The 27151-nt window shown below is 36.6% G+C and overlaps 1 protein-coding gene across 1 annotated transcript; it reads right to left on the reverse strand.

The window, feature by feature from the left end:
* Positions 1 to 614: 614 nt before the first annotated feature.
* evpla (envoplakin a) lies at positions 615 to 26808 on the reverse strand. Its single transcript, XM_052140394.1, has 22 exons — positions 26585 to 26808; positions 22841 to 22940; positions 22542 to 22696; positions 22217 to 22340; positions 20601 to 20732; positions 20389 to 20430; positions 20032 to 20193; positions 19637 to 19744; positions 18476 to 18571; positions 18275 to 18385; positions 17796 to 17942; positions 10831 to 10985; positions 10610 to 10707; positions 9999 to 10171; positions 8381 to 8559; positions 8117 to 8255; positions 5619 to 5812; positions 5319 to 5469; positions 5113 to 5196; positions 4863 to 4970; positions 4659 to 4751; positions 615 to 4577 (listed from the first exon to the last, which is right to left on the reverse strand). Exons 1-22 carry the CDS (start codon positions 26632 to 26634, stop codon positions 1239 to 1241), a joined length of 5940 nt encoding a protein of 1979 aa, XP_051996354.1. The 5' UTR covers positions 26635 to 26808; the 3' UTR covers positions 615 to 1238.
* Between the last annotated feature and the right edge of the window lie 343 nt (positions 26809 to 27151).

The following is a 27151-nucleotide window of genomic DNA, read 5'->3' on the forward strand; positions in this document are numbered from 1 at the left end:
CTAATAAAATGTGACATCATCCATAGCTACGAGGTCAACTCCATCTTACTCTTCCATTAAGATTTCCTTAGAAAAACATGCTGTTAGCAGTTTGTGTGAATAGCTTTTAAGCAAAAACGCTTAGCTAGGTACTATTTGGAGAACTCCTAGTGGTAAGATAAAAATATTTGTGAATTCGGGCCCTGGTTTTCTTTGTTCATACTGTTCTCTTTAACAAGTTTAGCTGTATTCCCCAACCTACCAAATCTACTTTTAATCCTTTTTAGTTTATAAAAGAGATATAGTTATTATTTTAATCAGTTTCTTTTTGATACCATTAAATATTATTCATTTGCATCAGTAATGGACGGTTCATATAATTGCATAAATGTAATGTTTTGTATACTCATCTGAGCTAGTGCAGGTATTGAAAATGTTTGGGTCTTACTATCTGACACTCCTTTAACAGATTGGATGTCAAGTACAGTAGGTCAAGTTGTACAACTCTCTTTTATTTAGTGAAAGAACCCTTCTGAAGTGTTTTATATATATATATATATATATATATATATATATATATATATATATATATATATATATATATATATAAAAAAATTAAAAGATACATTTAGCAGCATTAAAACATTTTAAATGATACATTACAGTAAATTTAGTTGCTAACTAACATGTTATGACTGCAAATAATACATTAGCTACCAATATTGAACGTACTGATTTCAGTTAGAAGAAACAAAGTAAATGTAACAAAATGACAAAAAAGGAATTACCTTTTTAATTATTCTCAGCATATAGTAGTTCCAGAAATTTCAAAGATAAAAGAATGGCATAAATAATTAAACGTATTATCACTTTAAATCAGAAATTGCACTTCTGGCCCTTTATGCCATGGGGGAAAAAACAAGTATAACATAATTTTTTTTACCATATTTGTGGATGAATATTTCTTATACTGTAGATTTAGATTAGAATATTCTGCCCCATCACTTAGAGGAAGTAAACACAAGCATCTTAGCTGTTGAGATGTGTAAATGAAAGCTGTTGTCGAGTCGAATAAATTTAAGTAATGTGTTCAATTTGGCAGATATTATAGCACCTAAGATTTACAATTGTAGTGTGAGTACAGTATAGATCAGATTTGATGTCACTATTTTCATATTAACCAAGCATAAATGGTCACAGTTAACTCTGTGGAAACTAGATTGACTGATAATATTTTTAAACAGACTTTAAATGAGTGTCTATGTATGACTGAAGTATGAGGTATAGGCAAATTCTTTGGAGGAAGCAGGAAACATTGGAAGACCTGAAAGTGGGTCTATTTTACAACGAGCTAAAGCCTGCTTGTAGTTGATCTTCTCTTTGGTAATGGGATCAATTAACTCTTTAGCATAGTTGATCTCTTCCTGAAGCTCTCTCATCATTGTACTATCAATCATTTTAGAGCTGACAGCATCCACTATGTTGACTCTTCCTGCTTTGTTGGGGTTAACCAACCCACCTGTCAGATACTGTGCCTCCATGTAACGCATGGCATTCTCTTTGGGCATCCACCCTTTCTGAACAGCCTCTCCAACTGACAGACGTTCTTTTGTCATAGGGTCTTCAACTCCAGTGAAGGCCTTTTGAGCATTTAGTAACCGCTGTTGCTGGCTGGTCTCAATCAGACCTCGATCAGCTGCTTTGTGGACAGAATATTTTATACCGTTGCTGATGTCTATAATGCCACCAGTGGCTGCCTGTGCTTCAAGCAGCTTTTGGGCAGTGTTGGTGTCAATCATCTTTCGAGCCATGGCATTGCGCACATTTAGACATGAATCAGTGAGTGCATCATACACGCCACAGATGGGGAACTCTTCGTTTAGCTTTTGAGATGGTTGGCTGTTAATTGGGGTGTATGACAGAGATTTTTTTTCACCAGCCACAAGTAGAGCAAACTCTGAGATAGGCATTTTGCCATCCTTGTACTGTTGTAGTTGGTATTTAGTTACCCTACCTTCTCTTAGGGCATTTTTGATGGAGTATTGTTTGCCACTCTTGCGATCTTGCAAAACAGCTGTCTCGCCATCAGGTCCTAATTTGGAGATTTCCTCCCAGTCACATTCCAGTTCCTGCAGGTGAATGTACTGGTTACGATCAAGGAAGCCTTGCATGTAGGCATCATATGGTGACATGTCTTTACCAGTGTTAGGATCCAGAATGCTAATCTTTGTGGAGACGTTGAACTCATTAGTTCGAGTATCTGAGGAATCATCTTTCTTCAAACTGTTTTTTAGCTCCCTGATTGTGTTATCACGCTTGTAGGTTTTGTCCTTCTCATCCAGGATGTCCCTTTCCAGCCTCTGAATATCAGTTTCCATTTTGATGCTTTTTTGCCTGTTCATTTGATTTATTTCACTCATCAGTCTAGACTGCTGCTGGTATGATATGCTGCTGTTTTGTCTTTCAGACTCCAAAGTTTTCAGCTCTCTCTGGAGGGTGTCTTTTTCTCTTTGCAGTTTTTCCCTATCATGAATCAGGTTGGTCTCCTCCAAGGACATGCTAGTTCTTTTGCTTTCTAGTCGCTGCAGTTTCTCAACTAGACGGTGGATTTCGTCCTCAAGGTCTCGTCTAGCATTTTTCTGCTGAAGTACCTGTTCTCGAACGTGGGACCGTTCTGCCTCCACTGCCTGGTCTTTCTCTACACGAACAACCTCCTTATAGACAGTCTTCTCAACTGATTTATCTCGCTGCAGGATGTCTATCTGAAGTTTCAAGTTCCTGATGTCTCTCTCTAAACGCATAATATCACCGCTCTGCTTATCCATGTCTGTTCGGAGACCATTGGTCATTTTATCTAGTTTTGGGTCCCTCTCAACTTTCAGAACTTCTTCAATAACTATGTTTTCTTCAATGGGTGGTGGGGCAGTTTCTAGATCGTGGATTCTGGATTTGATTTGTCTCAGCTCAGTTTCCACCTGGATCTTTCTCTGCCTTTCATCACTGCTTCTGATGGTTCTCTCCTTATCTTCCACCAAAGTTCTCATCTGCTGAACCTCTAACTCAAATTTTCTCCGATTCTTCACTTCTTCATCTAGACTCCTGCCAAGTCTTTCATAAGCAAGAATCTGCCCTGGATCCTTTTGTAGACGCACTATTTCTTGCACTACTACCTTTTCTTCTGGTTTTTGTCTCTCAAGCTGAATGTATTTATTTTGAAGTTCAAACACCATTTCCTCCGTAGTTCTACGCCTCTGAGTTTCCTCACGGACCTCTTTCCTGAGACGATCTGCTTCCTTTTCCAGAAGTGGGTCATCAACATACTTAGTTACATCTTTAGTGACAATCCTGGTCTCAACCTTTGATCTTTCAGTCCTCCATTCATCCCTGTCTTTTCTTAAACGGATAAGCTCATCTTGCAAATTATTGTAGGTTTTATTTAAGGAATAGACCTGATCTGAGAGCTTCTGTATTTCTCTTACATTCTCTGGACTTCTTTCCTCTTTTACAACCTCCTGAACAATTTCCTTATACTCAACAATGGGATTCTTCCCATGTAGACCATCAACCTCCATTTTGACCATGCTGATTTTTATTTCATTGTCTGAGTTCTGCCTGCTGTTATCTTGTAGCTCCCTTCTCAAGCGTTGCATCTCTGCCTCTGTCTCAGGGGCCACCCTATAGATCTCATTTATGATTTCTTTGACTTCCACTTTGGGTTTCATTTGATGTACTTGGACATGGCGTGATTGAATGTTACTCAGCACTGTCATGAGATTTGTATTCTCATTTCTAACGTCTTCTATTCTACCCAGAAGCTCTTTAGACTCACTTATGAGTCCAGGGTCCTGCTCAACCTTCTTCACCTCCTTTATGACTATCTTTGGCTCTAAAGTTGGAATAAGTCTCTCAAGAGAAGCGATCTGACTCTTGATTTGGGAGATTTCTCTGTTCATTGACTTGCTCCTCTCACCTTCATCTGAGATCTCCATCTCAAATGTCCTAACTGCCTTCAACATTGCTGGATCTTTCTCCAGCCTTACCACTTCCTTTTGCACCACCTTCTCTTTTATGTTGTACTTCTTTTGCTCCAAAATTGACATTTCAATTTGCAGATGAGCTTTCTCTTGTTCTTTAACTCTAATTTCACTCCTCAATGTGTTTATCTTTTCTCGAATGTGTGAGGCTTCTACATCCAGCTGAGGGTCTTTCTCTACTTCTGTCACCTCTCTTGTCACAAGCTTGGGCTTTGTGTACTTTAGTTCACTTTCTAGATTTGTGATCTTTCTGGTCAACACCTCAATCTCACTCTGGGTTTTGGAGCGTGTTAGGGCTTCTTCATGGATATTCTTTTGAAAGTCCTCCAATTCAGCTTCAAGTTCTGGGTCACGGTAGTACTGCAGAACCTCCTTCTCTTCCAGTCGCTCCACTCCTCTTCGACTCTTCAGAAATAAAACTTTGTTCTGGAGGGTGCTAAGTTCATTCTCTGTATTGGTACGTTTGGAAATTTGCTCCTTTAATTCTTTCTGGAGACCTTCTGTGTCCTCAATGGCTTTTTGTTGTACCTGCTGTTGTTGTACTACATTTACTCTTTCCACATTCTGTGTATTGAGAAGAAAGACCAGTTAATATTTCAGTCATACAGATTATTTAGTTAGTTGACTACTGGTTTTTATCTGCACCTCAGCCAGGATGCATTTCGCTAAGTCCATCTGATTGAGTAACTGGTTACTCTCAGCAGCTGTCTCAGCGTAACGGTTAATAAGATCCTTCTCCTGTAGCACAAGAGAGTAAGGAATTAAGTATTTTTTGACTCTATTGACTTGATATGTAATGCTAATTCATATCAAGATTTTTGAATCATAATTTAATTTAAAATATCTAACCTGTTTTGCAACAGACTCAGCCAGGGTCGAGGTGTGAAGCCTTTTAGCATTTGGTGAAGATGTGTCATCAAGAGTAGCTTTGTACTTATCACAATTAATCTCATATTCCTGTTCAAAATAAATACACTATATCATTATTTCATAACAAATTTTCAGCAAAAACGATTTTAAGGCATTTTATTTAAATAAAGTTGTAGTTGGTGTGTGATTCTGGACACAGAAATGTACTGTACCAAAACATTGGACTTACATTAAGAACACTTTGGAGATCTTTGGAGAGATCAACCACCCTGTCCATGTCATCGCCCTTCCTCTGAATATCATCCACCAACCTCTTTTAAGGAAAATAGAACAACCAACCACACTTATAAGTAAGTGTTCAAACTCTTTAATAAAATTAGTTTTAATCAGATATGATGATTTTCCATTTCATCTGAAAAAGTGCATACATCTAACCTTCTGAGACTTCTGCTTGGCATTCACTTGAGACAAATCATCCTTAGGGTTGATCTTGTTGTCAGGTAGATTATCTAAAAAGGAGCTTAATGATTGGCTCACATTCTGGAAGTCCTGGTATTTTGTGCCAGCCTCTTGAAAAAGCCTCTCCCTAAGTAGAAGTGTAAGCCAATTTGAACTCATTATTATTCCAGGGAGAGTATACCTCAGTAGCACTACCAGTAAGACTTAAACTAGATGGATTTAGTTTTTTTTTTTTTTGACAAAACTTTGACCATGTACTTAGTATGTATCACTCACCTTTCATTTAGCTGGCTGCTCACATTGGCATATCGGCTTTGAAGATTCTTCACCTCTGCCTCCTGTCTGCGTATATCAGGACAGTACTCCTGGTACCCCTGCTGAAGAGAACTGCACAGCTTCTTAAGGGCCTCCAGGTCCTCACTAAGCTTCAGCATCTCACTTTGAGCTCCAGTGACATTTTTTCTCAAACTCTGGATGAACAAGAAGATATTATATTTATAATGAATCTGATAATATTTCAATATTACTGATGTGCAATGACCTAACTTTAAAGGAAAAAAGTTCATACTTGTCCTCTAAAACAGCTATTTCCAAAACAAAATGACTTTTTCTGGTGGCATACCCACAAGGCCCAAGTGTGTTTATTGAGTTTATTTACAATCCCACAGACGCATTATACCAAACCCTACACCTTAACCTAACCCTAACTTTCCTTTACAAAAATTAACCATGTATCAACCATACTATCACCATGGTATTTTGTAGTAAAATCATAATAACCACAAAATTAAACATGGTTCCTATAATAACAACCTATTACTGTAGTAACAGCATTGTAAATTGCATAACATTTATGGTTTCTGCTAAAAAAATATGGTTACTACAATATTACTATAGTAAAACTACCTTTTATAAAAAAAATTATGTTACATTATAAGAAGTATTAATGAAATATTTAGAGAGGAGACAGGAAACAGAATGGGAAAAAAGAGTGCAATAAACGCAGAGTTGAACCCAGGTCGAAAAGGCACAGTCACACCAGCGTTACAACCCATGCCACTGAAACAACACTTCAAATGCATTTTGTAGCACATTTCTATATTTCCAATAGACTATTGAGGTGCAAGTAGCCATGCTGTAAGCAGGTGTTATTTACACATTGGTGCAAATAGTCACTTTTCTTTTTTTTTTTTGCTAAAGACAATTTCATAAATATGAATTCAAATATAGCCAAAGTGGCAATAATCGGGTTCCAGGACATGACCAAACAAATACCACTGGACAGAATGTATCCTGTGGATGCTGTGGCCACAGCTGTTTTGTGTAATATTTCAAATTATTTTTACTCATTAAACAGCAATATCGTCCCCAAATATTTGTTATTTTAAGCTTTACATTTATTTAAAAAAAAAACTGACCAGAGGAATCTTTAAACCATGAACATCTAATTGATTTTCTTAGATAAAAAAACATTGATGGATTCACTCAACAATTGTCTAACACTCTTCATGAGGAAAGTGTACATTTAAAGAAATTCAACACAAAATAGTCTAGTCCTTCTGGAACTCTGGGATTCTCTTTCTGAATGATGCAATCTATTTGCTCTGTTTACTCCTTAGCGCCCTTCAGGGGATGAATGTGGTACCACATGAAAAACTTTTTTTTTTTTTTTTAGATCTTGGCGCTCTATCTAGTGGCCAAAATCAGTAGTACATTTTTCATCTGTAATTTACAGTTCAAATAAATTATATTTGAATTAGCTTTTGACACATGGATAAGAAATATATCACATATCCTCATACTATCCTGGTGTGTATATGTTTTACGTTTTATCATGTTTGGACCTTGTGCACACAAATAAAAACTAAATAGTTGATGCAAAAAATGCGACAAATCAAAATTCTTTGAACAACTTTTTGTTCTTGCGGAAATTGAAATACACATGATTAATTGATTTGGGATCACTGATGGATTCAGAAGAAACTGATTTTTCTTGTTCAGAAGTACTTAGCAAAAGTGAAAATTATCTAATTGTAGTGCCACACTGTGGCCGATTCTCACCAAATTTGTTATACAGCCTAATTTTGGTGACCTGTAAGTGCACCATAAATTTCATAATGATTGGCCATTCTCAACGCAAGTTATTAGCTGCTAAAATTTTATTGGCTGCAGGTGGCCATTTTTGTTGACTTGTCTAATCGTTTATTGTAAGTATATGTTAGCACTTGAATCAAAGATGATGCATACAAAATTTCAACTTTTTCTCTCAAACAGTTGCAGAGTTATAAGGAATTTTTAACTGCAGTGCCCCTATTGGCGAAATTGGATGGAACTTTGCAGTCATCCTCAAAATGTTGTGATATCAAATTATTTTAAGTTTTGTTAAGTGTGGACTTTGCATTCATAAGATATAGGCCATTGAGGGCCACGTCAAAATAATTAATTAGTTAATATCTTCAAAACTGTTTGACAAATCAAATATCCAGAAATGTTTTTTTGTCAGGATGGTCACTAGATGATACATGTAAAATTTTGAGCAAATCAGACAAATGGCCAAGGAGTTAGCAAAAGTATGTATTTTAGAATTGTAAAAATTAGATACATCTGTTTTGTTTGTCTGGACTCAAGGAATCTGAGGAAATAAGAATTTGAAAGAAAGTTATACACATCTGGGAAGGCATAAGGGTGAGTAAGAAGAAATTAAATAATAACATTATTGCACCCTACTAAATTAAGCTATACGTTTTAAGAAGTACACTAAGTTTAGTCTGTACCTGAACCTCTTGGACACCGTTCTGGATGGCACTGGGTGCATCTGGGATGGCAGAATCATTACTAAGCTGTTTCTCAAAACCTGAGACAGTGTTGTCCATCTTCCTCAGCTGTTTCTCCAAATCCATAGAGGCATTCACCCTAGAGTGTAGTAAAGAGTCCGAGATGCAACTTTAAAATATCTAGATATTCTTCATTTATATACATTTTAATTATTTATGATAAAATGTAAAATGTATACACATTTATATTTATATACGACATACTTCCTTTTGTAGAGATCAACGAGAGCAGCCAGACTGTCTTGTTTGTTTTTGGCATCACTAAGTTTTTGGGGGAGAGTAGAAGTTGTTGGCCCATTAGAGTCCTGAGAAAACAAAGGTTCAATCTCCTTCTTGGCTGCAACCCTCTGCTTTTCCAACTGCTGGAGAGTTGCTGCAGTTTTCTGTAAAAACAAGAAAAAAGAAAGAAATACAAACAAGCAGAGACAGTAAACAAATATAGTTGTTCTGATGCTTTTAATTCCCTGACACTTTTCTCAAATCATTCCTCTGGGGCTAAGGAAGGCTGCTGTTTGTTGACAATCATCAGTTGTCTCACATCAGTTGTCTCACATACCCTCATTTTTGTAACCAGATTCAGTAGTTAAACTTCTACTATAAAAACATAAACTCAAAACATAATCCCCAATGCAATAAAAGCATTTAATTAAAACCAAGCTGCAAAAACACCTTATTCTCTACTTCTGTTACATCCCTGTCACTAGGAGGCCTATTAATTCAACAACATCAATGACTACTTTAAATCACTGCACCCTTGACCCCACACAATGGTGCTCAGTTCTTAAATGAGAAAGCAGGATAGACAGGCCTAGTGTGGCCTACTAAATATTCCTAAACACCAAAGGGGACTGTATATAAACATGCTCTAGACAGATGTCTTTGCCCATTGTCATGTATCACGCGCCACTTTTAAAAGACGCAGTGTTAAGTTACAACTGTGAAAAGGACCCCATTCTGTTTCATTCAGCTGCTCTGCCTCTTGTCCTGAACGCGTTCTTTCGCCCATCTGCAAAATTTTTAATTGTTGGTGTATGTAAACATGCACTAGATGGACGTCTAAAAACCGCTTTGATGCATTTCCAATGATGTGCGGTCAGTGCAGGATGAGACTGTATGTTTATCCATCATGTTTCACTCTGCTTTGGACAATATACAGGTATGTGCATTTTTTTTTCCAGCTCAGCAGCATGCATTGCTTGTGAACCAGTCCATAATACGATTCAAGCTTTGCAAAGGAACTGTTTTTGAAGGATGAGGCAGTTCAAAACACTACTGGACTTCACAGCAAAATCACGAGTAAATTGTTTCATTCATGAATATTTCAAATGTCATGATTGTTTGAAAGTTTATGGTGCTGATGTGCTTCAGTGAACAGTTTAACAGTTTATTCTATTCAGATGCAATATGTATGGTGTCTGTTGTGTAAACCCTGAAATTTAGTTTCATAATCTTGTGGAGCTTGTTCAATCTCTTCCGACTGAGTTTCAAATATGGCTGTATTCAAGGGTCTGCACGATGTTAGCCAATCATAACAGTGGGTGTTGAAGTTTAAAGGTGGTGCTTAGACCAAAACCGAGTGTTTTAGAAAGAGGGTGAAAGACAGGGAAATTAATCATATAGTACTAAATTATAACTGTTTTAGTGCAAATAAAAAATTAAAAAAAAACATTACTAACACCATCAGTGGGGAAAAAAAAAAAAAAGTATGTGATGACCCTTTTAATTCTGGCTCTAGGTGTGACAGAACAAGCTTTGAGGAAGGCAGCTTATCACTGACAAGAGATGCACCAAGAGACACTTTATATATCAAGCCATGTCTTACCTCTTGCTCCTTCAGACGGTTGGTGAGGTCTGTGGCAGGGTCAGTGCGGTTCAGTGGGGCTCTCAGACTGCTCAGTGTGTCCTTCTCAGCTTGAGCTAGATTTTTATCCATTTGGTTCAGACGGCCAGCCAGCTCTACAGCTCTGGGGTTGTCCTCGGCTCTTGGAGCAAGAACTAAATAACAAAATATTAAACTGAGATTTATTGGGTCAGAGGTATATTCATTACATCTTTGTCACAAGTACTTTGTAATTGTTCAGCTTCATGAGCACCACATACTGTACTTTTGATCTACATGATCACCCTCTTCCACTGGCCTCAAATGTGTTGGAAGGTGGTCAGATCTCAACAAGAAAAATATGTTTAACGGTTAGTTTAACATAATGTGGTCCTTTGTACTTAACTCGTAAAACTAAACATTGGTGTGCCAGGGGTCGGTAGGATTTGCCATTTTGGAGAGTTTTATATACGCAAATTCAAATTTGGCTTCTCAGTAATATTCCACATTATACAATTATTTTGCACTGTGATGGGCTAAATTGGTAAATATAGTGCAACCCAGCAGTTACCCACACATGGAAACATGCTTGATGGTATATTTTCCTCATTTACCTGGAGCCTGTGAAAGGGAGGACTTTGTTGATTGATTGTTCAGTGAAGCTCTCAAAGAAGCTCGTCTCTTCTTTAAATCATCCAACTCTTTCCCCAGTCTGTATAAGCACAAAATTATTATTAGCTATTGGTCTATGAGGGTCTATAATTACCCTACCCTGTTTGCATTTACCAGGAGGATTCCAAAAAATGACTGTTAAATTTGGTCTTTTTATCCTTACAGGTCAACTCTGTTGATGGCCTCAGGATCAGGTGGAGGAATCATAAAACAAACTCCAGGAAACTTTTTGCTTGTCCCTTCACTGGACTGCACCTCCCAGTTGTCATTGTCTGAGTTGGACTTCAGATTGAACAGCTCTCCTCTGTTTAAGGAAGCCTGAGAAGAACAAGTATCACTCTTTATAACAAAACATTTTTGTGTTGCTGGATAGGCTGTCACCTTCCTGTTTTAGTGTTTGGGTAATGACATCATTCATCAATGTCCAATCACTGTCTTTTTTTCTGTTTTTAGCCACCAGGACATGCATGACTGTCAGGCCTGCCTTCCTTTTGGTATCACATGGGTCATCTGAATGTTAATTCCCATTAGCTGTTTGGCCATTTTATGGCATGCTGTTTTGCTTAACGTGAGCTTACTTGTTGCATCGAATCCGAGGATGCTTCCGACGTTGAGAATCTTGTCATTGGCTGTGTATTTTAAATCGTTTTGTTATATGTTGTTCTCTTCTCTGCAGCATTACAGCATTGCAAATTGTATGTTATACGTCGTACTTTAGCAAGTGGATTTTTTGCAAAGCTGCTGTTGGCTGCTTTGGCATGAGCTGACGAGCCACCTTTTCTTGGTACGTTTATTTATAAGCATCTTTAGTTATTGCAGTTTGATTTTGTATTAGTGTAACTGGTACTGCTCAACCTGCTCAGAGCCTGCTCTAGCATGTCGCTAGTGTGCCTCTTGAGGTCAGGCAAGTGATGTTTACACTTACCGCACAGCTATCACATACCAGCTGGCTTCTGTTACATTAGTAATTTTCATTTTGTTTTAGGTGGGCTGGTTGACATGCTGAAGCATTCCTTCTGTGTCTAAAGTTGCAGGTTCACCTTCTGTGTCCCCCCATGGAGAATACTGCAGTTTTTGTTCCCGTTTTTGATCAATTATTTTCTTTTTCTTTTTTGTAGACAGTGTACTGCATCTTGGCATGTGATACACCAGTGTGTTTTCCCCTCCCATTGAAATAGTAATGTTTCGTTCATGGAAAGATTAGTCTTTTTGAATTTATCTTTTAAATGAATGAATCGTTCTCATTCACCTCCATACATTAACTCATATTTGTCATTCAGTGACATCTCTCAATTTCAAAGCTAAATAGCTTTACGTGCAAGAATGTTTTGGTGGCTTTTCTTTCTTTTAAAAACTGAATACAGCCTGAGCCAATATGATTCGAGTGTAGGCTTTGAAGGAGCATATCATTGGTCCCACCTACTAAACGAATACGCCGTCATTGAACCAGTCAATCGGTCATTTGAGTCTGAACGAGATGAGATGTCTTCAACAAAGTTCAACGAACTGCACTGGTATACACATTTGTGAATAAACTAAATTAATCACTCAGTCAACTCATATGTGAACGAGGATCAGCTGACTGAACAAGATATGTTGTTCATTCAGTTTGGCATGTGAGTCAATTGCATTCAGCATAGAGAGAAATGGATTCAGTATGTAATTTCAGTATGTAAATTCAGAAGTATGCTCAAAACGTAATATCCAATTTGGTGTAAAAATTACTTAAGACCATGCAGTTTATAATAACATGAATTACAAATGTAAATAGTGTGTTTTGGTGCACATTGTAAGATATTTATGATTTTCTTGAAGTTTTTCTGTTGGTAAAAGCAAAGCACAGCATTTGACAAAATATAGGAAAAACAAGACCCGCTTTCTTGTCATTTGTGGCGAAAATGGTTATGGTGTTTAAACTCTATTCCATTTGTGTTGCTTTGTCTGCTTTTAAAGAAAGCAAGAGAGCAGGCTGTGAAAGAACATATCATTACTTTGACCCACTGAACGACTACCCCCCTTTGTTGTATTTCAGTTCATAAGTTCTATTGTATTGGGAACTACATTTCCCAACAGCCCCTGTACTGTATTGTAGTCTTGGTGATTGCGCAATGCACTGAGTAAAGAAGTGAGATGAGAATGAACATTCATGCTCCCGTGTCATGATTAAATGCCTGTTTAAAGATTGAAATAAACCTCCCAGACATAACACCCTTCACTGGCCATTTGAGTCTGAACGAGACATCTTTATCGTGAATGAACTGAATGAACTGGTACACTTGTTCGCAAAGGAACTGAATAAATCAGGCATCTAGCTCATGAATGATGATCTGCTGACTGACTGAACGAGAGGAGTAGTGGTGGTTGAGTCTTTGAATCTGTTCACCAAAAAGATTTGTTCAGATTCGTTCTTTAATTTGTTCATTGACCATTTTTGCAAATACACCTTTGTGCCTGTAGATGGTGTGTTTTGAAGGAGTATTTACATTGAACCAAAAACACGGAGTCATTCATGACTGGAATAAGTCTGATTATTTTTAATTAAAATGTGTGTGTCAACAAGCACCTCTTGTGAAGCACTTGTGAAGAGACCTCAGCACTGCAGAATGTTTAAGCATCAATAACGTTTCCCCACAAATGACAACAAAGCATATCTTTCATATTGTAAACTGCACAACTTTTTATCAAGCCATACAAAAAAGTAAACAATTTTAACCTAAAAATGATTGAGTTTAAATACCATCATTGTAATTTTAGGTCATCACTTACTTTTATTCATAATTAATCCGGCCCCTTTTCTTGTTGAAAGAATATGCCGAACTGAACAAACAACTTGCCCCCTCCTCTCGTTCAGCCAGTCAGCAGATCCTCGTTCATAAACGAGATGACTGAGTGATTCATTCATTTCGTTTCATTTGTACTAGTTCAGTGTAGGGTGTATTCGTTCTGCAGGTCAAACAATGATATGCTTCTCACAGCCAGCACTCGAATGCTGTTGGCTGATAATAAAGTCAGTCTTTAAAAGCAGGACAAAGCAACACAAATGGAATTTGCTTGTCTACAAATGTACGACAACACATTAAATATAGTTTAAACACCATAATTGTTTTCACCACAAAAGGCATGTCTTATTTTTCCTATGTTTTGTGATATGCTGGGCTTAAATTTTACCAAGATAAAGAAAACATTCAAGAAAAGCCTACATATATTTCACATTGCACCAAGGCACAACATTTCCATTTGTAATTAATTTAATTTTAACTATATGGTTATTATCTACAGTCATTATTACACATTCATAAATTGGTGATTATGTTTTGTGCATACCTATTAACTTCTGCTTTTTACCTCTTTTTCTCCTTGTTAAACTTGATTGACTCACATGCCGAACTGAATGAATGAACTGACATGCCTCCTAGTAGATCCTTATTCATGAACAAGATGACCAAATCATTAATTTTGTATGCAAATTGGTTTAACATTAAATTCATGTAGGATTATCCATGAAAATATTAACAAATATGAATGCCATCAAATGAACAAAACATCACATTCCACAGATCAGAGAGATCCCCCACCAAGCCATTAGAGAGTCATAAAACTAATCTATGGCGCCTACATTTCTGAAGGAGACCATCTCTCCCATGCCTGCTTAATTTCAAACTAGGGTTTGTAATGACAGAGCTGACCAATAAAGAAGATCCTTCTTTGTTCCACAAACTTAAACCCTCAACATGACCTTCTGAACTTCCACACAGTGGTAAAGCAGGTTTTCTTTGAAAGGTTTCCTTGTGAGATCTTCATGAGATCCTCATACCAGTCCCAGTACTTGTGATTTAACCCTATATAATATACATCATACCCAGCCTTGCTAGATAATTCTGAAAATGACTCTATGACCTGTGATCACTTGTATAACAGACAAATTAATGATTATAGCCGATGTACCTTTTAAAATATGTGTAGTGATTGGTAATCACTTATAACTGACAAATCAATTATTATTATTATCATTAATCTGGTATGATTCAACTCATTCTACTAAGAATGGATATTATACCCTGACAATCAGGTTTCTCATAACATATAATGTATTATCCATGTTGTAAAACCAATTAATTAACCAGTATGATTTGTAACCAGGGATTTTCATGTTTTGTTACTTACACAAATAATATTCATGATGTCATATTTAGTCATACTTAGTATGTAATATTTAGTATGTAAATGCTTGCTTGTTTATGTAGAGAATGTTGATGCATGTTGATAAAAACCCAAAGAACTAAGCCACACAAAGAACACAACACAAGGAAATGCAATGACACGCAAGTACATCTCCAAGACTTTGGCTCAATGTGCTGGTGTATTAGTTAAATACTTTGGGTAATCCGATTGCAAATCGATTTAGACTCAAAGAAGGATAAATGGTTCTTAAGGCATTGTCAACAGACTCCATAATTTTCATTTTCTCTGTATCGATCATTTAATTCACATTCTATCACTACTCACCAACCCGTTTCATGTGTTAGATTAGTTTTATGTTTAGAATAGCAATAAAGTTTGACTGTATTCAAGGATAATTTGACTGTGGTATATTTTGATAAATAATATCATCCCTGTTTTTAAAAGATTTAGCTTCAAAGCTGTACGTAAATATGTGTAATATAATTTTCAATAAGCCATGAGAATAATATTACATTAAGTGAATTAATCATAATTGCCTTATTAAAGCTAATTCCTTACAATAGAAATTGTGAGCGGATACAACGAGACATTGTATTTGGTGGAGACTTTTATTCAGACAAATAATCTAGTTATTTTTTCATTTATCTCATTTATAGTGGTTGTCGATCGCAACTAATTTCATTATAAATTTCCTTAAATTAAAATGTAGAATAAGGACAGTTTAATTTAATTCCTAGCTCACACATACTGTTCCTACATATAATGCTGGAGAATTGCGGCACTTTAAACCGTACTGTGTAAATTTATACAACCAAATTTCCTACATATAATGGTGGAGGTACGTGGGCACTTTAACCCATCCTGTGTACATTTATCCTACCAAATTTCCTACATTCAGTTTGTTCATGAACAAGACATCTAATCTCGTTAAGACATCTAATCTCGTTCAGACTCAAATGACCAACTCGACTGGTTCAGTAAATGGGGATATTCATTCAGTGGGTGAAACAAGCCTGCACTGAAATACTAAAGTCATTCTAAAGTTAGTCTTTACTGGCATTTTCGATAGGGAAAGACATCAGTGAACAAGAAATATGAGTCAGCATATGGAGGTGAACAAGAACATTTCGTTTACTTAAAAGATTTGTTCAAAAAGACAATAGAAATATATTTATTTGATTGAATATTGATGGAGCAACATAATTTGTGTGAAAAGAAAGAAAAACATAAAGTTGTTTTGAATATTTTTTTTTTAAAAGGTGGCAAGGGGGTCTTTTTCCCCACACCTGGGGTAAAAGGATCCCTCAATTGGGGTAAAAAGCCTCTAGGGCAGTTATATTGATATATTGTAGATACCAGGCAATAGTTATAGGGCACAATTAGTCAATTTATGCAAGTACTTTTAAGACAGCAATATCATTTTTTGAGTAACGAATTAAGATAAAATGAGCGTTTAGCCCCATTGTACCCTACTGCAATGGACCTTAAGCTGACGCCCTGATTTTTGGGGTGATTTCCAGGTGTGAGCTTTATTAACATAATCACCTGCCAGGTGGAGGGATACAAAGCATGCATTAGCGTCTCCCAGCAGGAGGTGTTAATCACATGTCAGTCTGGACTCCCTGCTGAGTTAATCGTTTCAAAACTGAAAAGAAAATAGATAGACTTAGACTTTTCAATGGGTTGTACTGTTTTTTAAACTGTTTTGGATCATTCCACTGATGTAACATTTTAACATATTTCCAAAAAATTTATGTTGACAAAAATCTCCTGAAAATATGAGTTGTGGAAGATTATATGTTATCTAGGAGCTTTATACAGCTTTACACTGTGAATGCCATTGAAAAGATGGTAAGTCTATGTCTCTCTCAGCTTTGTTTTCATTCAAGTCACAATTCAAATATGATGCTACTGTGAATAAGGACTAATAGCGAAATAGTTTTAATTGCTGCTCTTCACCCTGGACTCTGATTCGTTCATGGATTCTGGTGTATTTTGGTTTTCCTCTAAGGGTGTTGAATTAACTTTGTCTGAACTCTCTTTACCTTTATCTGAGTGTGATGTTAAAGCACTATCACACAGTTATTTTCATTGGGTAACTGATGATTGCACAGTTTTCATGATTTGTTTATTTCTCTGTGTGGTATGTAATATTATTTTGTTAATTTGATTTTCTTGTTGGAAGCTGTTTAGGGTGACCCAGTTTATAATAGCTTTTTTTGGCTTATTAATTTGTCAGTTAATATAATTTTGTATGTATTTTTTTGTATTTTGTATGTATTGGTGTGTTAGTGTTAAAATGTGCTGGGCTCTTAATTCGTGTCTGGCCCAGTTTTGAGGGTCTCAGCCCATCATGGTGTCAATTTTCAATACAAATTGATTTTATCAGAATGGTAACATTGTCTTGTCTTTTTTTATTCTTTGCAGGAGCTGGATACTTGAGGCAGGGAGACTAGCATTTCTTGTGTATCTGGTGGATTTCTTTTCACTATGTGCTTTACTTTGGTCAACATCATGACCTCTTTTGGCACTTAAAGGTGCTGTAAGTTACACACACTGTAAAAGTTGGTAGTATAATTGACATTTATTTGTGTATGCATGGTACCTTTAAGACACTAGCCCTTCTCATTTGCATATTACATGTTGAGTATCGTGTGTGCGCTTAGTATACGTGCGCAGGTAAAGAGAAAGAGTAAGATAAACAGATCTGCTCTGCTGTATTGATTTTCCCAATGTATCTTGTATCTTGCACTAAAAGTACTGTGTTGATGATAAAGTCCACTTTTGATTGTATTGTATTGGTTAGGTAGTAGTTCCCATCTCGCATACAATGTAGGACAGACAGTACACAAATTGTGATGCAGCATTAGTAACCTTAGATTATTCATATTATATGGTAGATGTTTTAAACAGATAACTTCATAACTTTCTTGTAAACATTCTAACCTTGGGAGTTTTCCAGTCACACAGAGACTCAACAGTGGTAGTTTTGCTGGGAGCAGAACGGCGAAGTTTTAGTGGCGCGATGGCGGTGCTTCGCTTCCTCAGGTCAGCCAATAGCTGCTCATTACGTTGTAAAGGTCTTTCCTCAGCCTGGGAAAGCACAAGATACAAGATGCTGACACCATAATTTACATCTTTGTCTGCATTTGCTGAGCTGTATTAACCAAGTGCTTTATATATACACTTTTGAAGCAACTTGATATTAGACCAGCGGTTGGATTCATTAAACATTTTTAAGAATAAAATTCTTCTTAACTACTATTTTCTTCTTTTCTAACCTAGACAAAAATTATATTCATAGTCATATTTTGTAATCCCAAAATCCAGCTTCAGCACAGTATGAATAAATATTGTATTATTAATATATTTGCAGTTTAATATTTTGTTTAATATTAATAGAAATAATGAAGAAATGATTTCACCTCAATCTGCATCTGAATTTCAGTGTAGGTTTTGCCATTGAGTGCTTTCGTATCAACAGAGGAACCAAGCTTAGACAAAGACTCAGACAAGGTATCTGTATCCAATTGGTACTAAAAGGGACAGACACAAATTTTCATTTTTTCTTGGAGTGATAAACAAAAATGTTCATATATACTAATCCATCCATTTGCCATACTTACCCTTTTGTACTCCTCTATATTGTCCAGATGTGTTTCCTGACAGATGCAAAGATTCAGAAATGTCTGCCATTCATTCCTAACAGTGTCTCTCTGGGCCTGGACAGATCACATACGTGCTCAGCTTTGCAAATGTTAAAGTCACAGTAAAGTGCCAGCTCGTACTGTTTTTAAAAATAGCCAATAGGCGTTAGCTTACAGCCACACACACAAACATAACCCTTTTCCAATGTGGATATTGGCATGCCAGAGCTGGTTACCGGGAAAACTGAGAACTGATCTCAATACTGGCTCCTTTTTCAACTGACTTGACAACCCAATGATAATCTAACTTACAATAGTAATACATAACCAGCCCACAAACGCACACAGCACATCACGATCTTTGCTTACAACGAGGCTGGAGCCGGTATGCAATCAAATGCAGATGAATGAGAAACAAGCGATTAAAAAAATCACAATATTTTAACATTCTGAATCAGAATACTCTAAATATTAAGAATAAATAAAAGTTGTGCTGTACGTCCCAGGATACCTCAGAAAAATGCCTGCATTAAGAATAAATAAACAAACTCCAGCCACTTTCTCCACATCTGATGGAAGCATTCAGGCTTGAAATGCCTGAACAAAACACTGAATTTGCCATTCCTCCTTTATGGAAATGTACAAATTCAAGCCAGCGAGCCTATAACCAAGGTAGTTTGGGGTATGGAACAGGGTTTTGGGAGGGAAACAGATAAATATACCTCTTTTTCATCTCTACCTCGCGTCTGTGTACATGACAGGCTCTTAAAGGCCCGGGGTTAAAACTGACTAAAATTGTATTCTTGTTTTAACTGTCGAGAGCTCTTGAATGTGAACAGAGTAGAGTCATATCAGCAGAAGACCAAGTTGACATTTTAATTAAAGATTACAAGTTTAAAAAAAAAAATATCTAAAAAAACAAATATGCATGGATGAATTGTTCACAATAAGAACAGTAATATGCATTACGTAAATAAATCACATCACATTTGATTTCATGCTGACTAAAATGTTGTGTCACAATGAGCAAAAGTAACAATATAAATTAGACAATGTTGCTGCATTTAGCTCAGTGACAAAAATCACACTATAAATGTGGGTATTCTTATGGGGTTTGTGAGCTTGTTTGTGTTTTCTGACCTGTATAGTGCTGGCGGCAGGATGTTTCAGCTCAATCAGTCGATCCCCATCATCTTGCAGTTTGTTGACCTCACTTTCATGAGACAGCAGACTGTTATTCTTAAAATTCTGAAACACACCAGTGACCACCGGTATAATTTTTAAAAAAATGTTTTCTCTCAGATCTGCTCTTGCCAGTTCTGCTATTAGCCAAAAGGGGAGCACATTTATCAGTCATTCCTAGCCTATATGATCAATCTTGTTTAACATTTTTGCTGTCTGCAAGTTAGAAGTTAGAAGTAAAACATTAGAAGTAACAGTTTGGCGAGAAACCCCACAGTTTGTCCAGAGACAGATTTGTCCATCAGTTCATTCCATTTTACCAAGTCATTAGACCAGTTCAAAGCCTAGCTCACCTCATACTGTCTGCGAACATCAGTATGGTCGACCATCTGATCACTCCAGTCCTGTTTAAGGATTTTGTTTTGCTCTTCCCTCATGTATGCTACCTCCTTCTCACAGTCCTGCATGTAGTCGTACAGGCTGTTCAGATAGTGATGTCTCCATTTGGAGTTATCCTGTAAAGCATAGAGAATACTACATGATATTATGTTTGATTATATTTTTCTTGTTCTCTCTCTGTTCTTTTTAAATACCACTGTACAGTCCTGGTACTGACATTATCTCTTGTAATCTGAAGGAGCATGAAATGCCTAATTTAAATGACACCCACTTATTTACTGTCAGTCAGGATGGCATGAGAGATTTCTTACCAGTAGGTTAGCATATTGCTTCTTAATGGCAGCATATTCCTCCTGGGAAAACATGGGATTTTAAGTTACACAAGACTGAAATACACAAAGGCTGAGATAATGAGGTACTGTATAATGAGGTAATGCAAAACTTGTTAAAAAAAATTCTCGGTTGATAGAAGAGAGAGACTGTGCTTACAGGAAACGTTTTTTTATTTTATTTTTCAGCTCACCTGAGAGCTGGTAGATCCCGGGCTTAGCTGATTGTTGTAAGACTCAATCTCCTTATGTAGGATGTTATGAGCTGCAATTTGCTTCTTCAGTTCAACCATGGTAGGACCGTACTCCTCTTTACTTGCGTCTTTCTGTGATGTTGCAAACATTCAGAAATACTGCTTAAGAAACAGTTTGCCTTTAGTGTCTGTATATTCCATTACTTGCACATTTATATGAAGTGCTGCTTATAACGATGTTATAATTAATTAAATGAATTACTATATACACTATCCTGAACTGAAAATATTTAACTGAATTTTATGTTTCTCATTATCTCAAAGACATTTGAGCTTTAGACTTATACTTGAAAATAATTTTGTAGGCAAATAAATATTGTCCCTATGTATAAACTTTTTTGAAACTCCAATATTTGGTTGAAATAATGAGTATGCAGAGCAAAGTGTGGCTACTTTATCGAAACTAAATTCTAAAATCAATAAATCAATCAATCAATCAATCAATCAATCAATCTATCTATCTATCTATCAGTGGGGATTTCTTTAAGACTGCAAGGGAAGCTCAGTTTCCCCTATAATGTCAAAAAATAATGGTCAAATATGTACTATTGTGTAAACAATTTATTGACTAAAAATGCATTAGAACACGTTCATCTCGAAGACGAGTTCGTTCAGAATCAGCTACATTACATATAGCAGGTCGGCTGACTCGATTTACTTCTCATATATTCCCGTAGCGTCAGTGCATTTCCCTGTTGAAGCCGAGCGTCCATTGACTTCAATGGGGCTGCTCTGAACAGTTTATTTCAGTGCTCCGAAAATAGACGGTCATTGGATAAATGCTGCGATTATGTCCCGCCCACGGACGCTCAGCGTCTCTGGGGGTGAATGAGGAGTGGGCTGGCCCGGACTCCGGGCTTCCGCGTGATGATTGGAGGATCTGTCGAAAGACTGCATCTCCTTTTGATTGACAGCGAATCTGGACTATAAGAAGTCACTGAAGCTATTTCGCGCTCAGTCCCATCGCGGATTTCTCAAGTGTAGTCGAAAGACAAACTGCTGCAACCTATTTCTTTATATTTGTTTGGCGAAATTGCTAGTCAGTTTGCATAATACATTTCACACAATTATACACCACATTCCTTGTTTCAGTTTTACCAAGTTTAATATATTTTGTTTTAGAGCGTTCGTTCGTACGTTCGTTCGTTCGTTCATTCATTCATTCATACAGTAGGCTAGGCTAGCGTCGTACGGGTGAAACTGCGCACGATGGCAGACGGTGCTAATATTGTCGACCTGATTTTGGCGAAGCCATTTGAAAGTCTTCCTTACGAGGAAAAAATTAGAATTAAACAGCAGGGCAGATCAACACCTAAGATTGATTTAGTGCAAAAAATAGGGTAAATAAGTTTATAATGTAGGCCGAAAATGAGCTTCCCCTCTTTGAAAAACCAGCAGCCGCCACTGCTATCTATCTATCTATCGATCGATCGATCGATCGATCGATCTATCTGTCTGTCTATCTATCTATCTATCTATCTATCTATCTATCTATCTATCTATCTATCTATCTATCTATCCTTATACTGTGTGTGTGTGTGTGTGTGTTTTCTGACCTGTTTCTGGTTCAGCACCTGAGACCAGTTAATTCTTGGCTGTAGTTCCACCTCATTTAATGGCTCATACAGCTCTCGGTAAAGGGCACAATCTTTTAGCCAGCGCTCATGAAGTCGACTAACACTGATTAATGAAAAAAGTTTACATAAGTCAATTTATGGAGTTAGTGTAAATCTTCACAAAAAAAATCTAAATTTTCCATAAAGTGAGACAAATATCACATAAAAGCCACTATGCAATCCATTCATCTTAGTTTCGATGTGACAGAGCAATAGACTGAGTCATGAACATTTGGGTGTGGAAGATGCTTCTGGTGTCACTCACTCATTCTCTATTTCTCCTGCCTGAGGGTGTTTCAATTTCTTTGCTTTGTCCATATCCAAGAATAGATCTTTCAGAAGTCCCTCTGCCTGGCCTAGAAGGTCTGCCGTCTCCTTCTGATTTACTATTTTCTGATTCTTTTTCTCATTGTCAGCATCCTAAGCAGAGAGACAGAGCCTTATTAAATCAGATCCATTATGGAACTATAAGGCAGATGTTAAAAGAATATATGACTATATGTGTGCTAATTATAAGTACTAACATAAACATGAGCTGAAATAATAATTAGACTGTTTTCTTACAATGACGAGCAGCTGCTCTGCATGTAGTACATCTTTCTCAACGTTGTCTGCATTCTTCTGCATGCGTGCAATCAGCAAGGCTAGGGAACTCACCTGTGACCTGTGATTTCAAAATCTAGGGTTAGATTTCCAAATGCCAAATGTAACATAAGATGTGTATGTGTACAGTTAGTCAGATGGAGGCATGTAAAACTATCAAATCGCATATGGTAAATTTAGCAGTATACTTTATTTAAACTTGTTTCCCAGCAATGTGTTGTGGTTCTGACCAGACAGGAAAACTGTCAGAATGACTCTGACTCTGATTACTGCAACAGAATAATTAATTTAGCATAATCTGATTTTCACCCTCTGTGAAGATTTCCTGGAATCAGGTTCCCATCATCCAAACAGTTCAAACTGATGTGAAATAAAGGCAGCATGCTGTGATGCTAATTAATGTTCTGAGAATATGCAACTCAAGTAAGAAAATCAAGAGATTCAGATATTATTGCCTCTTAATGTTGGTTGAGATGATGTCGAGTGTGCAGAGCTGTATTAAAATCAAAGGATGGCTACTTTTACGAAGCTAATATATTTTTTATAAAAAAACATAACATATACTGTATATACATTTTAATATAAAAATTTTGGTCATAATTCCCTTACTTGTATTTTTGTTATAATTTTAATGACTTAACTGTTATTATAAAATGTGGAATAATCATAATCTCTAATAAAGAATGCAAAGGTGTGTCCAGACCTTTGACTGCATTGTATTAATGTATACATGTATACATTTACTGCCAAAGTGATGTTCTTCCAGACAGTTAAATGGATTATTGACCCAAAAAAGAAAATTCTCTCATAATTTACATAAATCCATATCTTCAGAAGCAATTTGATGGGTGTGGGTGAGAAACAGATCAATATTTACAGTAAGTCCTTTTTTTCACATTACATATCTACTTTCACTCAGCCCTCGGATGCACGTACACTAGAGTTTTTTTTCTTCTGTTTTTTGCCGATTCACATTCTTCGTACATATCGCCATTTTGCACCTGTTGTGAAAATATGATTTATGTATTCTTTTCCTTTGCTTTATCCCTCCTCTTTTTTCTTTCTCCTGTTTGCCCAGTAGGTGGCAATATGCAGGAAGAATGCAAATCGTCAAAAAACTCCTCTCGTGAATGTGCTTAGGAGGGCTGGTGAAAGTTTAGATTTATACCACACCTATCCTATCACTTCTGAAGATATAGATTTAACCACTGGAGTCATATGGATTACTTTTAGGCTGACTTTTTTTTGGACCTTCAAAGTTCTGGCCACTATTCTCTTGTATTGAATAGAACAACCGAGCTGAGGAATTGTTCTAAATATCTTTGTTAGTGTTCTGCCAAAGAGTCATACAAATCTGGGATGGCATGAGAGTGAGTAAATGATGAGAAAACTTCAATGTTTTGGTGAATTATTCCATTAAAACTGATGTGATGAAGAAGGCCCCATCCTGTTTTGGTAAGTAATGTTCTAAAAATATGCAACCCAAGATAAGCTGAAGAGATCCAGAGATTAGATGTTTTTATCTTTTCCCCATCATACCACGCTAATCTAGAGAGTTCCATCTTTGTTCCATCTAACAATGCAAACAATGCCACACCACCCTCCACACACCTGTTCTCTCAACATTCACCCGCCCAGATGGCCACCTTCTTTGGACATGCCTCTCATGAGAGATCATGTCCTTGAAGACCCCTTAAAATGTAAAGATCAGTGGTTTTGTGACTGACAATATTTGAAATATGACCAATAGGGTTTCCCCACTTTTTATTTTGCATGTGTTTGCACAGCTTTTGTGGAAATAATTAATCCAACCCACAAGGTGACCTAATAGCTATCAAATCTTCATAATTATGTGTGGACAATCCACAATTCAAATCCATTTAAAGAGGGGTTGATTTCACTTTCAGTAACTGTAAGAAAGGAAACTCATTACATATAATGAAAATCACTGTCAGCTGACAGGATTTTGACTTCAACCTGTATACACAGCACCACCAGAACATCACTCCTTATAGGAGACAATGTTGGATGCTCTTGGCTGAGTCCTCAAGAATTAATTAATAATTTTGTTTCACCTCAGATCACACATGATTCAAGAAATGCTACATTTGAAACATGCTGTATATGTAACTTAAGTGTTGGAACAAAATCCTGCAATTCTGTCATTTCCACAATACATATTACATACAATGTAATAGTCCTATTTGATCTTCTGAATGGCTCTATTGTCCACAGTAATCATTTTGTACCGGTAATTAAAAATGTTTTTGCCCATACACATAGAACTCATCATGTGATAGTTTAGCATCCTAAATATTTCCCAGAATCACTTTAAGTCTGCCTAAACCAGAAAATATGGTTGAACATATTGCCATCTGTAACGTTTTTACTAGAAACTTGTTGAGTGAACTGTCTTTGAAATGTCGTGCTTGCATTAGCGTGTCGAAAGAATGGGCCAACACCCACCAGCCTAGTGGAGAAACAAGCACGTCAGCCCTTACAGGAACTGAGCTATCAGTATCTGTGTCAAGGACACTCCTGTCACAGTTTTATAATTTTTTTTAGATCTGCTTTTTTTTTGGTGTGCCTTAATCACAGTGTATTCATACATTATCTGAGCAATGATATGCTTTTTCTATCTGTCTTGCTCTATTGCAGACAAAGCTACTGGCCTTATAGCAGTTCATCCTATACTAAACTGTACTAGTCTCAGTGCAACGTAATTGGCTTTTTTCCTGTATGTTTTTTTTTTTTTATCTGTTTATATATATATATACACACACACACATACATAATGTTTATGATTCTGTTTCAGCAGAAATTATATGGAGTTAAAATTTGAATGGCATTCAAATTGTAATTCGAATATGCTCATTAAATTATTTCAAATAATTAAATAACTGTCATGGACAACTGTTCTAGCTGATTAAATAAATAAAAGCTCTTCATTATACCTTTAGATGGCCTTAAAATTTAAACTTTAAAACAAGTGCTACACTTGCGTTATTTGCATTATATTTACGCTCATGTGTGACGAATAGTATAGTTATCTCTGAAACTTGACTTGGCTGATCTCACACACCCATGGCCACATGATTTTATTTCAGATTTTTTTGTAGCAATTTTCTTTTAATCTCTGTTCTTTGTCACCTTTGAAAATTTCAATGATTTTTAATGACTCTGGTGTATTTATTTGTAACAAATCAAAATCTTTCAAATTCCTGTTTACAAATCACAGATAAATATTATAGCCAAAAAACTGTCATCATAAGGGCCTAAAAAACAGGTGCTCAAGCATGTTTGCATTTCCTCCCGATACTGAGCCTATATTAACTAATTACAAATATCGAATGATATAGGTAAAAAAAAAACTCAGAAACACCTAAATGAGTGATTTTAATTTAAATGGGAAAAAGAAATTGCAAAATGAGAATAAAATATAACTGAACAATAAACCAATTTTCTTGATTAATACAGTCTTATTTTTTATAATGAAGGTAAACTGTCTCAAAGAACAGAACATATGACACAGATTTTAGATGTACGGTGGTCAGGATATGACTAGAGTTTACCAGATTTACACCTTCACTCTCTGGGCTCTGGGTACCTGAGTCTACTAAAAATTGATCTGAGACCTCCCAGAACACAACTAAATAGAACAGACCCAAAACAGCCTGGAGTATAAAAATGAACAACAACACTCACTTGCTCGTCTTGGAATCATCTTTCAATGTACTGTCTTTCTTCTTGAACATCCTGAACGTTTTAGTGAGGTGAGGTTCACCTTCTCTACTACGGGTGTGTGAATCGGTCTCACTCCTAGTTTTCGACAAGCCCTGCAAACTCTATTTGGCTCTCGACAACACACACAGTCTCTCTGTGGCTCTCCAGTACTGTCACACAGAGGTGAACTAAAGCTGTTCTTCTATCTCCACTTCGCCCTGTGTGACAGGTGTTGGGCGACACCCAGACCACCTCTTTCTGCAGGACCAGTCAGACCAGTTTCTTTCTTTCTTTCTCACTCACTCACTCACTCACTCACACATACACACACACACACACACACACACACACACACACACACACACACACACACACACACACACACACACGACTATGTCACATTCTCTGACTTCTCTGACCTTAAAAGAATGACCACAAGGAAATATAAGACTTGTTACAATAAGCCTTGGATTGGCCTAAAACCTGATTTCACTCATTATTCACTCTAATTTGCTCTAATAATTACATCTCTATGGTGATTTAGAATTA

Source organism: Xyrauchen texanus, chromosome 13 (genome assembly GCF_025860055.1).
Source record: "Xyrauchen texanus isolate HMW12.3.18 chromosome 13, RBS_HiC_50CHRs, whole genome shotgun sequence".
NCBI lineage: Eukaryota > Metazoa > Chordata > Actinopteri > Cypriniformes > Catostomidae > Xyrauchen > Xyrauchen texanus.

Bases quoted from the DNA above. Each gene is read 5' to 3' on its own strand.
- evpla (XM_052140394.1), bottom strand. From the start codon at position 26,634: ATGTTCAAGAAGAAAGACAGTACATTGAAAGATGATTCCAAGACGAGC. The intron at 10,172-10,609 runs GTAAATGAGGAA...TTTGTTATTTAG, and splicing joins CTCCCTTTCACAGGCTCCAG to TTCTTGCTCCAAGAGCCGAG. The intron at 4,971-5,112 runs GTAAGTCCAATG...TATTTTGAACAG, and splicing joins ATCTCCAAAGTGTTCTTAAT to GAATATGAGATTAATTGTGA.